This window comes from Hemicordylus capensis, chromosome 1, assembly GCF_027244095.1.
Source record: "Hemicordylus capensis ecotype Gifberg chromosome 1, rHemCap1.1.pri, whole genome shotgun sequence".
In the NCBI taxonomy this organism is placed as follows: domain Eukaryota; kingdom Metazoa; phylum Chordata; class Lepidosauria; order Squamata; family Cordylidae; genus Hemicordylus; species Hemicordylus capensis.
Window position 1 is genome coordinate 114,942,304 of NC_069657.1, and position 14,785 is coordinate 114,957,088.

General features: G+C 47.2%; 1 protein-coding gene across 1 annotated transcript; it reads right to left on the reverse strand.

Annotated features, from left to right (window-relative positions):
• Positions 1–11,122: 11,122 nt before the first annotated feature.
• RASSF10 (Ras association domain family member 10) lies at positions 11,123–13,233 on the reverse strand. The gene has a single exon (XM_053286281.1). It carries the CDS (start codon positions 12,814–12,816, stop codon positions 11,362–11,364), a length of 1,455 nt encoding a protein of 484 aa, XP_053142256.1. The 5' UTR covers positions 12,817–13,233; the 3' UTR covers positions 11,123–11,361.
• Positions 13,234–14,785: the final 1,552 nt, after the last annotated feature.

Consider the following 14,785-nt stretch of genomic DNA (forward strand, 5'->3'; position numbering starts at 1 on the left):
TGAATACACAAAACAAGGCTGGGAAAGGTAAATCATGGAGAAACATGAATAACCCTTTGATCTTCTATACCTATTCAGTGTAGCACTGTGAGATGAAGAACTACAAGGGAGCATGCATATAAATTGTGGATTTAAATTTCCAGATGCCAGAGTTTCACCCCTAGAGTCAGGCTAAGACTGCCAGCTGGATTAAAATGAATACTTGTCCAGAGCTTGATTCAATCCCAGTCAGACACTTTTAGAACTGCAGGAGTGGAGAAAAGAACACGTTGTGGGTTGCCTAGTCTTCTCAAGATCACATACTCATAGGAATATGGGAATCTGCCATATACTGAGTCAGACCATTGGTCCACCTAGCTCAGTATTGTCTACCCAGACTGACAGCAGCTTCTCCAAGGTTGCAGGCAGGAGTGTCTCTCAGCCCAATCTTGCAGATGCCAGAGATGGAACTTGGAACGCTCTGCATGCAAGCATGCAGGTGCTCTTCCCAGAGTGGCCCCATGCCCTAAGCGGAATATCTTACAGTGCTCGCATATAGTCTCCCATCAAATGTAAATCAGAATAGACCCTGCTCAGCAAAGAGGACAATTCATGCTGGCTTCAACAAGACTAGCTCTCCTCCTTTTCTAGGCTGGCCAGAGATAACAGGTTATTTATCAAAGTTGTATCCTGCCTGTCCTCTAAGATTAAAATGGCATACATGGGACAATTCCACTTAATCCTCACAACAATGCGAGGCAGTTTTTGGATGATAGATAGTGGCTTGTTCCATGTAACCCAGTAAGCCAATCTGAATTAGGATCATAGTGCAGAGGCTGATGGTGTTTAACCCTTTATTTTTGCACTGTTTGTTTTCATGCCAAAATCCCTTTCCAAAACTGCTATAGGCCGCTGAAGGTGCCAATTATGGAGCAATAGCATCATCAGGGGTTCAGAGCATTTGATGTGGTGATTTCTAGCAGGCAAATGATATGGAAGTTCAACACTCCCAACCTTCATGCTGTGGTCCCAGACCAGATCAAGCCTCTACACAATTGCTAACTTTGTGTAAAAATAAGCTCCTAAATAGACATTGGCATGTTTAACATCACATGGTTATCATGGTCATCATCACCTCGAGGGTTGGGGAGGAGGCGTTGCAGTCATCTTTCGAGAGACCCTCCCCGTTTCCAGGTGCCCGGTCAGGCAATCTCAGAATTTCAAGTGTTTGTCCTTGTGGGTGGGCCTCCGAGATAGGCTGGGGATTCTGTTGGTGTACCGACCACCCCGCTGCACTTCAGTCTCCCTACCTGAGCTGGCGGGGGTGGTCTCTGAGGTGGCCTTGGGTTCCCCCAGGCTTATTGTTTTGGGGGATTTCAATGTCCACGCTGAGGCCCCCCTAGTGGGTGCGGCTCAGGATTTCATGGCCTCCATGGCAACCATGGGCCTGTCTCAATTGGTATCGGGCCCTACCCACGTGGCGAGACACACTCTGGAACTGGTTTTTGCCGACCGGGAAATAAATGATCTGGAGGTGGGGGAATTTGAGACCACTCCCTTGTCATGGACAGATCATCACCTGGTGGGGTTTAGTTTGACTGCTCCGTCTGCCCTCTGCAGGGGTGGTGGGCCGATTAAGATGGTCCGCCCCCGGAGGCTTATGGATCCGCTTGGATTCCAGACGGCCCTCAGGGAGTTTCCAGTGTCGAGAGCTGGTGACCCTGTCGAGGCCTTGGTTGATCTCTGGAATGGGGAGATGGCCCGGGCTGTTGACACGGTTGCTCCTAAATGCCCTCTCCGGCTTGGTGGAGCCCGTTCTGCTCCTTGGTTTTCCTCGGAGCTTAGGGCGATGAAGCAACTCGGACGATGGCTGGAACGACGCTGGAGGAAGAGTTGTGACGAATTCAACCGAACACGGGCTAGAGCCCATTTTAGGGACTATGCCGTGGCGGTGGGGGCGGCGAAGAAATGCTTTTTCTCCGCCTCCATTGCGTCTGCTCAGTGCAGGCAAACAGAGCTGTTTCGTGTGGTGAAAACCTTGCTCCACACGTCCCCCCGGACAATGGGGGAGGAGTCATCTACAGCTCTTTGTGATCGGTTTGCCTGTCACTTTGCAGATAAAGTCGCTTGCATCCGTGCTGACCTGGACTCCAGAGTTTTGGCAGTTCCGGCAGACGTGCCTCTGGTACCATCTGGTCCCGTTGTGTTGGATTCTTTTCAGTTGGTGCGGCCTGAGGTTGTGGAAAAGACCCTGGGCAGTGTGCAGGCGACTTTGTGCGCTCTTGACCCTTGCCCTTCATGGCTAATAAAAGCTGCCAGGGAGGGGACAGGCAGATGGCTGGAGGTGATCGTTAATGCTTCATTAAGGGAGGGCAGGATGTCATCGTGCCTCAAGCAGGCGGTGGTAAGACCACTATTAAAAAAGCCCTCCCTTGATCCCTCCAACCTGGATAACTATAGACCTATGTCTAACCTTCCCTTTTTGGGCACGGTGATGGAGCGTGTGGTGGCGTCCCAGCTGCAGAGGGTCTTGGATGATACGGATTATCTGGACCCTTGTCAATCTGGCTTCCGCCCTGAGTATGGGACTGAGACTGCCTTGGTCGCTCTAGTGGATGACCTACGCCGGGAACTAGACAGGGGGAGTGCGTCCCTCTTGATTCTGCTGGACCTCTTGGCGGCATTCGATACCATCGACCATGGTATCCTTCTGGGCCGCCTCTCGAGTATGGGAATCGGAGGCACTGCGTTGCGGTGGTTCCGGTCCTTTCTTGTGGGGAGGATCCAGAAGGTGGTGCCAGGGGACTACTGCTCGGCCCCGTGGCCGTTGGCCTGTGGGGTCCCGCAGGGATCGGTTTTGGCCCCCATGCTGTTTAACATCTACATGAAGCCGCTGGGAGAGGTCATCCGGGGATTTGAACTGAGTTGTCAGCAATATGCGGATGACACTCAGCTCTATCTCTCCTTGTCATCTGATCCTAGGGAGGTGGTGGATGTCCTGAATTGGGGGCTGGAGGCCGTGATGGGTTGGATGTGGGCTAATAAACTGAAATTGAATCCGGATAAGACGGAGGTACTGTTGGTCAGTAGGAGAGCCAATCGGGATGAGGAGATTTTACCGGTTCTGGATGGGGTTGCACTCCCCTTGAAGGAGCAAGTACGCAGCTTGGGGGTACTACTGGACCCGGCTCTGCTTTTGGAAGCTCAGGTAGAGGCGGTGGCCAGGGGTGCCTTTGCATGGTTTCGGCTGGTGCGCCAGCTGCGTCCCTTTCTCAAGAAGGCAGATCTGGCCACGGTTACCCACGCCTTAGTCACGTCGCGGCTGGATTACTGTAACGCGCTCTACATGGGGCTGCCCTTGAAGAATATCCGGAAACTGAAGCTAGTGCAAAACACGGCAGCGAGGGTTTTATCCGGAGCTGCCTGTTGGGAACATATCACCCCCATTTTGAAAGAGCTGCACTGGCTGCCGGTTCGTTTCCGGGTCCAATTTAAGGTGCTGGTTTTGACCTTTAAAGCCCTAAACAGTTTGGGCCCAGGATACCTGAGGGACCGCCTGCTCCCAAGGGTTGCTGCCCGCTTGACGAGGACATCTGAGGGGGCCCTGCTCCGGGTGCCGACAATGAGGGAGGCCCGGCTGTCGTGCACTCGGGACAGGGCCTTCTCTGTTGCTGCTCCTAGACTCTGGAATGCTCTCCCAGTGGCCATTCATTCCTCAGACTCCATCACAGCTTTTAGGAAGCTTTTAAAGATTTGGCTTTTTACCCAGGCTTTTACATAATCGTTTTTACTGCTGCTTCTGTGTGATTTTATCTGTTGTATTGTTTTTATGCTTGTTTTATATGTTTTTAGCTTGATGTTTTTATTGCTTTTTATTGTATGTTTTAATTTTTGTAAACTGCCTTGGGGTTTTCTTTTAATGAAAGGCGGTATAGAAATGTAAAAATAAATAAATAAATAAATAAATAAATAAATAGATAGATAAATAAATAAATAATAACAACTCACATGTGGCTTTGCATGGAAAGCCAGTTGCCATATGTTCCAGACACACAGTGCATGGAGCAGAACTACAATCCCAGAACTACTTGGAAATCTGGGAAAGTCAGGACATGGTTAACACCCAGCTCATTGTGTGTACTGGAGGGCCACAGATGACCATACAAATATGACAAATATTTATATACCGCTTTTCAACAAACGTTTCCCAAAGAGGTTTACATAGAAATAAATAGTGTAAATAAATAAATTAAAAGGCCCAAATCTCTCCATTCTGTTGTAATTGCTTGTGACATTTTGAAGCAAAGCTATTCAGTAAGTGGTTGCCTCTTGCCACCAGAGGCGTATCTAGGGAAAACAGCACCTAGGGCGAACACTGAAATTGCGCCCCCTGTCCAAACATCTGACACCCATCTTTCAGATAACTTTACCATAATATCAGCTCAAAAATACAAGTCAGGCTCGTTAATCTATTAATATTTCAAAAACTATTTAGCAGTGGACTTAGCCAGACCAAAAAATGCTGGAAAACTACAAATTTCAGTATGCTGGGGCTCATGAAATACCCAAATACTATGTGGAGGTGTACTTGGAAAACTAAACAGAAGTGTCTGTCTAATTCTCTACTATGCATCATAGCATCACCATTACATAAGTTTTAAAAATATATGGAGAATTTGACTTTTCCCAGATACTCTGAAAATAATGAAAGGATATGCAGAGTAAACTGTGTCACTGCTTGGAATATATCCTACCATTTCAGAAAGACAGTTAAAATGAGAGCAAGAAACTCCCAGTGGGCCTTCATACTCAGGATTTCACACTGATTGAAAGACAAACTCACCATTAATAGCCATATTATTAAAACATCACATTTAACTCACTTATCACAAGAAACAAAGTAAGAGCAAATGAATACAATCCTAGCTCATAAGCTTCAGCTCAGTATTCATAAGCCCTGATTCTCTGTACATAGTGCGAAATCTGAATATGTGTACAGTGTCTTATATTATATTAATTTTTTAAAAAAATTACCTGTAGCCCCTTTGGGGGTCTTCCTAAAGGCTGAGGGGGGGGGTTCTGCAAAGGTCCCCCCTCCCCCCACTGGCCTCTAGGGCCTCGCAGGGACCATTTGAGCATGAAAGATTATTAAAAAATAATCTTTTTTTAAAAATGGCTGCTCAAAACAAAATGTCCACCGCGCATGCTCAAATGGCCTCTGCAAGGCCTGGCATGACCTAGGGCCTCACAGAGGCCATTTGAGCATGCACGGTGGACATTTTATTTTTGGCAGCTATTTGTTCTTTAATTTTTTGATTTTACAAAATGGCGCCCCCCTTCAAGTGGCGCCCGGGGCACGTGCCCTGCCTGCCTCACCCTAGATACGCCCCTGCCACACGCAGTCTTATTTATTTTCAGACTGTATTCTGGCAACACTGGGGGTTCCCCAATGAGAAGAGCAGTAAAAACAGACCACCTTTCTGAAAGACAGCTTGCATACTACTGTTGATCCTCCCCTAGAAGGCAGACCTTCAGACAACTATTTGATGCAGCAGGGAAATGCTTGACTAACAAGCAGAAGGTTGCCAGTTCGAATCCCCACTGGTACTATATCGAGCAGCAGTGATATAGGAAGCTGCTGAAAGGCATCATCTCATACTGCATGGGAGGAGGCAATGGTAAACCCCTCCTGCATTCTACCAAAGAAAACCACAGGGCTCTGTGGGTGCCAGGAGTCAAAATCGACTTGACAGCACACTTTACCTTTAGGACATCTTCTCAGTTGAAATGATGGCAGGGCCTAACAGAAGCTAGAGTATCTGCCTTAGGACATGCCACACCAGAATCCTTTGCAGCATGCAGAGGTTCCCTTCATATGCTTAGGAGTTCCTCAGAAGATAAACTAATGCAGAAAAGGTACCCAAAACTGCTGCTTTATAACATCAGGAGATCACTACAGTAAGGAATTGTATAAGGATCCCAAACCTATGGTTATTCTTCTCATCCCCCCACCCCTGCCCAAAGTTTGGAGTATATATCCAGCAACAAATCACCCAGCAATAGAGTTTAGGACAGCAGACATCTGGCAAGCCTACTGTGAATAAAGTTAAGCTCTACATACTGAAATAAGTACAATGGCACTTACATAAGGGATTACACTTCTCAGACAAAGAGATGTGGACCTTTAAAAAAAAGATACAAGAATGTCAATACTGCAGATGCAAACAAAGCCAAACCAGTACAGACAGAAACAAATGCAAATCTATGCTGCCATTGTTACATTACTATCTGTCTGTCGGCAAGGTTATTTACTTTGATAGCTATCCATGCCTATATCAAGCGCTCCATGTGGATTATGCCATTTCCCAATAGGTAATATGCCCTTGAAGATGCTGGAGACTTGGACATACCTGCCTTCACCTACTTCAAAATCATCCTTGGTGAGGAGAGATGAAGCTACAGTGTTGGAAAATGCAGACATTCTACACCCTTGGACAGAATTGCTACTACAAAAGCCCTTTGATACACAAACCAAGCTCCCAACTTTCAGTTTTCAGGCTCTGTCGCCTTTTGTCTTATGTTTCGCAACACACCGATGATGTGTATCAATAGTGCCATATGGCATTTTCTGTTGCAGCTTATTCTCATTTCTATAATGTCATTTGTTTTTTAATGTGCTTGGTACTGTGGCTAAGAGGCGAATTTACGAAAGCTAGGTGGAAAATAGACGCTACCCACAACCACTTTTCTTACTTGCCCATTATGCCTGTGATCGTTATAATCATGCAGCAAACGCAAATGGCCTCCACCCTCAAACTGAGTTCTCTACCAAAAAAAAATTAAGCAGCTGATTAGGTAAAAGCTCTGGGGCCTCACACAGTTGGCTGGGCCTTTCTGAGTGTGGACATACTGCCCTTACCTTTAATCTCATTTTAATGGGTCAGGATCTTTTTGACCACATACCACTAGCTTACCAGCTTTAGGGCTGCCTCATGAAGTTAGGGGCTAATTATTTGTAAAGGACTTTTGAGGGAGATCGGGTTTTCATCTTAGGAGGGATTCCTCTAATACCATGCTGATTAGGCAATTCAAACATTACTACAATCTTCCTGTGGGCTCTATTCTATTCACTGCTCTCCAGCTTTACTGTGTATCCATGTGTCCAAGTATGAAATGCTACCATTGAAAAGTAAAACAAATACAAGAACTTTTTACCAAGTACTTTAAAAAAAAGCAAAACCAAGTGCAACTAATTTGTGGCTGAATGCCAACCATGTAAATAAGTCCCATCGAAACTAATTTCCAGTAAGCAGCCGACATCCCAACTAAGTTTACTCAAGGAAGATTGAAGACCTTCATCTTGCAGCTGACAATGTGGGCATTGACTCAAAAGTAATATAAACTGAATTCAATAGACTTCCCAATAATGCAGTTAGGCTGGCAGCTTTAAAATTAGAATGTAGTACTTCTAATTTTGTACTTCTGTAAAAAATAATTCAGTAATTCTGTACTTCTGAAAGCACAGAATTTAGCTACAGAACTTAGCCTTACAATCAAATTTGACACAGTATTCCCCCCATTAATTCAACTTGTAGAATATTGACACTTTTAACAAGACAGAGAGGCAGTTTTAACAAGCAACATTAAAACTAAAAAAAACCCACCCTATACTACAAGAATCAATGGAAACAATCTCTGATATTGATTTGGAATTTTATAGCATGCACTACTGAAATCCTTAATACTATACCCATAATTGAATCAGAATGCTAATCCGGATGAAACGGGGTGCCTAAGCTTTTGCAAGTGAGCTTTTCCTGACATCTGGGGAATTCTACTCATCTGTTATCAGAAATGAAGTTCCCGGTAACAATTATAATTATTAAGAAAAATCTGTAAATAATCAAAATGCCATATACTAAGATCAAAAATTAGTGTGTGTGTGTGGGGGGGGGATCACTTTCACCTGCTCTTTTAATCCATGAAACATTGACAATAAATATTATCCTCCTACATAAAGCTCATATTTTCTGATTATAAAAGCAGACCATACACTTTTAGCAAACATCCAGCAGCAAAACCTAGTACACATGATATTGCTCATATGAAACCTCTTAAATGGCACAACTGAAGAGTTCAGCCCATACAACTGCACTCTTATGAAAGTCATAAGGGATCCCTTTGTCACTATATTAATTTATTCTAGCGTGTGCTCCTGATCTGAAATATAACTCAAAAAGACATTGTGAGCTAATTTCCTACTTTCATCCACATTTGGTTCAGCCGAACAACCTTACCCGGGGCCTCAGTTGGAATACCATTCATGCTAGAAGTGCCACTGACAAGGCGAATAAAGGTAAAGTTGTGCCATCGAGTTGGTGTCAACTCCTGGCGACCACAGAGCCATGTGGTTTTCTTTGGTGGGGTTTACTATTGCCATCTCCCAGGTAGTATGAGATGATGCCTTTCAGCTTCTTCCTATTTCACTGATGCCCCGATATAGGTGTCTCACATAATCAGGGAAACATACCAGCAGGGATTTGAACCGGCAACCTCTTGCTCCCTAGCCAAGTGCCATTAGGTGGCTTTGAAAAGGCGAATAGGGAATATCATACCAGATTGCACTTAATATCGTTAAAGCACCTGAGAGCTTTCTGCATGATCTGTTTGGCACATCTATAGCTCCTCCCATCCCAACTTTCACTCAGGCTGTCACTGATTTTTCAGAGGTATTGTATCTATTTTCACCTGATAGTGCATCTGTTGCCGTTGCCATTGTCAAGGCAGAATGAGCTTGCATGATGGCATGAATTCTGCCTGGAGATAGGCCTGAATCCAAAGACCAATGTGCCTAGCTCCATGTGATCAGGGGACCTTTGAACTTGTGCTTCCCAAAGAGCAGTGGCCCAAACATCTTTTTAAGCTGAAGGGAGTTTCAAAAACAGTTTGAAATGTGGCATGGTGGTTTGTGGCTCAAAAGAAAAGTCAGATAAGAACATAAGAACAGCCCTGATGGGTCAGGACCAGCATCCTGTTTCACACAGTGGCCCCCACTAGATACCTCTGGGGAGCCCATAGGCAAGAGGTGCAGGCATGCCCTCTCTCCTGCTGTTGCTCCCCGGCAACTGGTATTCACAGGCTTCGTGCCTCTGAGGCTGGAGGCGGCCCACAGGGCATGCCCAAGCCCTTTGGAGGAGTACCTAAAACAGCACTATGGATTCTGGCCATGGTCCATCAGGTAACTTAACAACCAACACTACAACTCCTCCTCTATGTTCAATCCTGGTTGTCCAGTTTTGAAAGCTGTATTTTAAAAGTAGATTTTAAAATGATCCCCAGGCTGCACAAGTCTTGCCCAAAAGCATATGCTAGTTGGGCTTTAAAGAAATGTTGCTTAGAGGTGCCACCAGCCTTAAAAGCTGTTCACAGCCCACTTGCAGTGTGGGCCTTTATGCACGCGCGCGCACACACACATCCCTAGCTTTTTCACAAATAAGTGCTTCAAGCCACAAGCTGTTTTACCTCCTCTGTGTTTTTGTTGTTTCCCTCCAAACTCTTCAACTAGCTACAGGCCTGCCTCCATGGATGGGACCCTGTGCTATTGTTGCTAAATATCACCTTGAAGGCACATTGTGCAAAGCTAACATGAGACACTGGCGTCTGATTCAGTGCACAGGCCCTCACTCTGTGATGACATCAGAGGATTACTTTGGGACAACAGCCTAATGTAAGTCATTTAACTATACCAGGTGCTTTTATAAATGGGCAATTAGTGGTCCCAGTAGCCTTCAGTTTGATTTTGAGCAAATTACATTGGGCCCTGTGCATAAGAAGATGCATCCACCATCAATTTCTGAAGAACCAATGCTGCATAATTGTTGCGGTTTGGTTTCATTTCCATTTTTCTTTAGTGGCTCATTCATTCGTTCGTTCATTCATTTGATTTCGTTATCAGCATTTAAGTTACCAAAAATATGTATTGCATCTGAGTATGTACAGGATCTCTCAAAATATTGCTGTTAGGGCATGCATTTATCATTAGGGCATAAACTTGAGAGCTGGTGTAGTGTAGTGCCAAAGAGGTATAAATCAGGATTTCCCTGGTTCCAATCTCGCCACTGCCATAAATTTACTTGGTGGCCTTAGACCACTGCCCCCAGCTACAATTATGAGGATAATACTGACTTACCTTACAGGGTTGTTGTAAAGACTTCATAAAAATAATACAGCTGAAGCACTTTGCATACTCAATAAGCGCTCTACCAGGGCTGCACAACTTGGGACCTTCTGCAGTGAGGGACTACAATCCCCATCATCCCTGATTATTGGTCACTGTGGCTGGGGATGATGGGAGTTGTAGTTCAGAACCAGCTGGAGGGCCATAACTGTGCAGCCCTGCCCTATACCAATGCTATGTATTAAGTTTTGGAATCTATTCTGACCATTCTGACACAGCATACATTCTTGTATGCTACTTATTAATCACCCAGAGTGTTGCAGCTGTGTGTTCCACTATTTTATTTTATTCTTTTCCAAGGAGCAAATTAATTTTTTCAGGGTATATTATTGTACTACGACAGCTGCCTCTGTACTATAGAGAAAATATCAAGGTGCTAAAAGTTCTGTTTCAACTAGAAAACAGATTGACTCAAACAAATTGTATAAAGAAATGCATAGTGTTCCATGTGTACAACAAAGAACTTGAGGATTAGAACTTCCATTGAAAAATAAAAATATTTGAAGTGAAATTTAAAAAGACATGACTTTAGGAAACAGATAATTCCAATACTGAATGAAATGCAAACATTCCCTTTTTGAAAAAAGTAAAAGATAAAAGTAACAAGGAGACAGCCTGAAATCTGTCTGCTGGTGACTAGCTTTAACCTGTTTCGACGCTAAAGCCACAATTAAGAGACATTTTTCTTTCAGTGGCTATAATACAATATAATCTCCCGAAAAGTATTTCTTTAGACAACTGAAGTACCTCTTCTGCAGTCAGTATGCATTCAAATACAGCTGGTTTCTTTCCTTTAAGAGTTTTTTAAAAGTAGGGTGTGATCCTTTTTAATTAAAAGAAAAACTAAGCCTTTATGTACAAAGCTTTTAACCTTCGCAGGAGGCTATTAGATGATCACAAACTGACTATAAACTGGTGCAAAATTTATTAATTATTATAATTATTATATTTGTCAGAATAAAAACACGCTTGAGTCTCCCCCCCCACCAAAAAAAAAAAAAAAAAAAGAGGGAGAGGGAAATCCAGTAATTCTTCATGCCAACGTTATGCAAAGACTGGTGGCAGAGGCGGCAAACCGTAGCGGGAAGCACGACTCTCTGTGGTCCCTGAGCGGATGTGAAGGCAAGGAGGGGAGGCGACAGCGGCTATACGAGAGATTCACACACGGGCACCGAGTCCGAATCCTGGCTGTGCATCGAACTCAACCCCGTGTCGGAATCCTCGTCGTTGTCCTCGCAGTCCTTGCACAGCAAGCCCCGGGCGGCCTGCTCCTGCCAGACCTCCGAGGTGATGGAGGCCGGCTCGGGCAGCCCGCCGTCCTCTGCGAGCTGCAGGAGCTGCGGCGACTCGCCCTCCTCGCCCTCGCCCGCCTCCGCGTCTAGAGACTGGAGGGTCTCGAGCAGATGCTGGAGCTCGCTCTCCTTGTCGCCCCAGGCGCGCTGCGTGGACGCCAGGTCGCTCTTGACTGTCTCCAGATCCGTGCTGAGGTGCAGCCCGATGTAGAGGCTGGTGCTCAGCTGCGTCTTGACGCGCTCCTGCTCCATGTGCAGCTCGCCGCCGCCGCCCCCCATCAGCTCCGTGGTGTTGCAGTCCGTCTCCGAGAGGTTGGCGGTGGAGCCCTTGGCGGCCGCCAGCTCTTCCCGGCGCCGCTTCATCCAGCGCTCGTTGAGCTCCTCCTGGATCTCGCCGGCCAACTGCTCGATGAGCTCCTCCTGGCGGCGCCACTGCTCCTGCAGCCGCACCACCTGCTCGCACTTCCGGGCGTACTCCTCCAAGTCGCCGCCGCCGCCTGCCGCCTCCTCGGCCTCTCCTTGGTCTGCCTCCGCCTCTCCCCGCTGGGGCTCCGGCTCGCCCCCGACCAAGTAAGTGTCCTGCACATAGTTGACTCCGTGGCGCTTCATGCGATCGAAGTGGGTCTTGGCCTCGTAGCGGTCGATCTCCCTGTCCAGGTCGCGGATGCGCTTGACCTGCTGCCGGATGGTGTGATCCTGGGAGAGGACGAGGTGCACCAGGGTCTCCATCCTCTCGGCCGCCGACGCCTCCTTGGCCGGCGGCTCCTCGTGCTGCGGCTGCCCCTTCCGCTTGTTGATCTTGGCCAGCTTGCGGAAGGCTTTCCGCACCACGCGGCGCTGCCGCTCCTGGCTCAGGGCCAGGCTGGCCCGGGCTGCAGCCCCCAAGCCATGGTGGCAAGGGCTCTCCTTGCTGGGCACCACCCTGGCCTCGGCGCTCCGGGGCCCCGTGTTGGGCAGGGATGCCTCGCTGCGCACCAGCACGAAGCGCACGTTCTCCTGCTCGTCCCCCCAAGCTGCCCAGAGCCTCAGGATCTTGGTCTTGTTGGGCAGGATCCTCTCAAAGCCCCGCCACTTCTCCACCATGCAGTAGGACTGCGGGGGGCCCGAGAGCATCCCCCCACCGCACTCCTGCAGCGACGCCAGCTGCTGCTGCCCCCCCTGCTGCTGCTGCTGCCGCCGCCGCTTCTGCTTGCTGTCCTCCAGAAGCACCCGCACCACATCCGAGCAAGTGGTGCGCCTGGAAAGCCCCGAGATTAACTTCTCCTCCTGGCAGATCCACACCGAGATCTTCTTTTCCTCCGGCTCCATCAGGGCACGGCTGCGCGGGTGGCTTGGAGCTGCTGGGGCCCGCTGTGATTCCCAGCCGACGGGGGATCCCCCATAGAAGCGCTCAGGAGAGCCGCGGGCCAAGTGGGACTGCTCGGCAGCCCCGCCCGGGCATGGCTGCAGGGAAAGCCCGACTCTGCTCCAGGCTCGCAACTCTTCGTTTGCCTGGGTGCTAAACTAGTCCGAAATTCGAGCTCGCCATGATCCAAGAGCGCCCGGCTCCAGGTTGGCTCCTTTGCTGCTAGGCGATCGTTTCCCTTCCACTACCGAGCGGTGTGTAAGATCAGCCAGAGGAGTCCCGGCGGGAGACTGCCAACTTGAGGCGTTCAGCTCCTCCTGCTGCTTCTGTTGCTACTAGAGCCGCCTCTGTGTGTGTCACAATCTCCTTTTGCTCTGACACGGCCCTAGCTTAGCTGCCGCCTTTTCCTCTCCTATCACGTGGGTCTCCCCAACACACACATTTTTCGCTCCCACTCTCTCGCAGCTGTGCTGTGTGGTGGTCCAAGAAGACCACGCTCCCTCCCTCGTATTGACTTCCCCTTTGGCTAAGTCACTCCGTTTTCTTCAAAAGAAATCTATCCACCTAAAGATGGGCACCTGGTCGATCGCAATGTTTGTGAGCGTTTTCATAACGAGTTCCGGTATTTGCGGGAGGGCTGGCCTGTTGCCGCCCGCCCCCCACCCCTCCAAAAGAATCAGGGTGAGAGAGAAAACTTCAAAGAAAGCAACCTAAAGCAGTATAAATTTCTTTCATTTCAATAAAATTCCCAGCCCTGTAATTAAAAGGAGTTCATGTGCACCAAAGCACTTTGCAGATTAAATACACAGTGAACAGTAAAAGCTACTAAGTGTTGTTAAAACCTTTAGTTGCTGCCAGGATTCAGAGACAGAGACACACAATGCCATTTACTCCAATAAGAAAAGAATTTTAAATGTGGAAAACTATATCAACTTGATGTTTTCTTTTGGTACCCCCCCCCTTCCTTCTATTTAAAAAAATGTGTTGTACAATAACTTCTGGCACGATATATAAATGTTGCTTTTCCTATAAAGGGGGTGGTGCTTGATAATGGTGAAAATGGCAAAATTCCCAAAGAGCATTCTCACTAGTTAAAAAAAACATAAACACAAAATGCACACCGACAGGTAACTTTCTCCTGTGCGCACTCTATTGAAATGCCTGGGGAGCTGTGAAAGGCAGTCGCTGGTTCTTTCTGGTGCATAGCGCTCAAGGATGGAAAGGTTTCAGTGATAAAGTGAACAGAGCTTGGAATGATTGGCACATAAGAGAGCTCTGTAAATGGCCATGGTTCATATTGGCTTTATATCACATCACATAAAGTTGTCTGGACCAGCTGGTCTTGTGGTAGCAAGCATGAATTGTCCCCTTGCTATGCAGGGTCTGCTTTGGCTTGCATTTGCATCGGAGACATGTGAGCACTGTTAAGGTATTCCCTTTAGGGGTTGGAGTTGATCTGGGAAGAGCACTTGCATGCTTGCATACAGAAGGTTCCAAGTTCCCTCCCTAGCATCTCCAGATAGGGCTGAGAGAGACTCCTGTCTGCAACCTGGGAGAAGCTGCTGCAATACTGAGCTAGATGGACCAGTGTCCTGACTCAGTAGAAGGCAGCTTTCTGTGTTCTAACACGCGTGAAATCACATTGCTTCAGTGTAGAATTCAGGAAAAAGTAGGTGGCTAAACATTTCACTTGAACATCAGAACACATGCACATGCCTGTTGAAATGGTCAAAGAGATATACCTGTAGTCTGCAAATGTATTGTGTCATCAAATGTTGCATACAGACTTATTACATTTTGAGATGTTGGTCTGTTTGTGCAACTTAGAGCCAGTCTACATGTTCTGTTAAGGCATCCATTAACACTGACAAGCTTTTCTTTCAAAAATAGCAACTAGATAAGGCCCTCTTGCAGACTGAGACCACAGCAGGG

Bases quoted from the DNA above. Each gene is read 5' to 3' on its own strand.
- RASSF10 (XM_053286281.1), bottom strand. From the start codon at position 12,816: ATGGAGCCGGAGGAAAAGAAGATCTCGGTGTGGATCTGCCAGGAGGAG.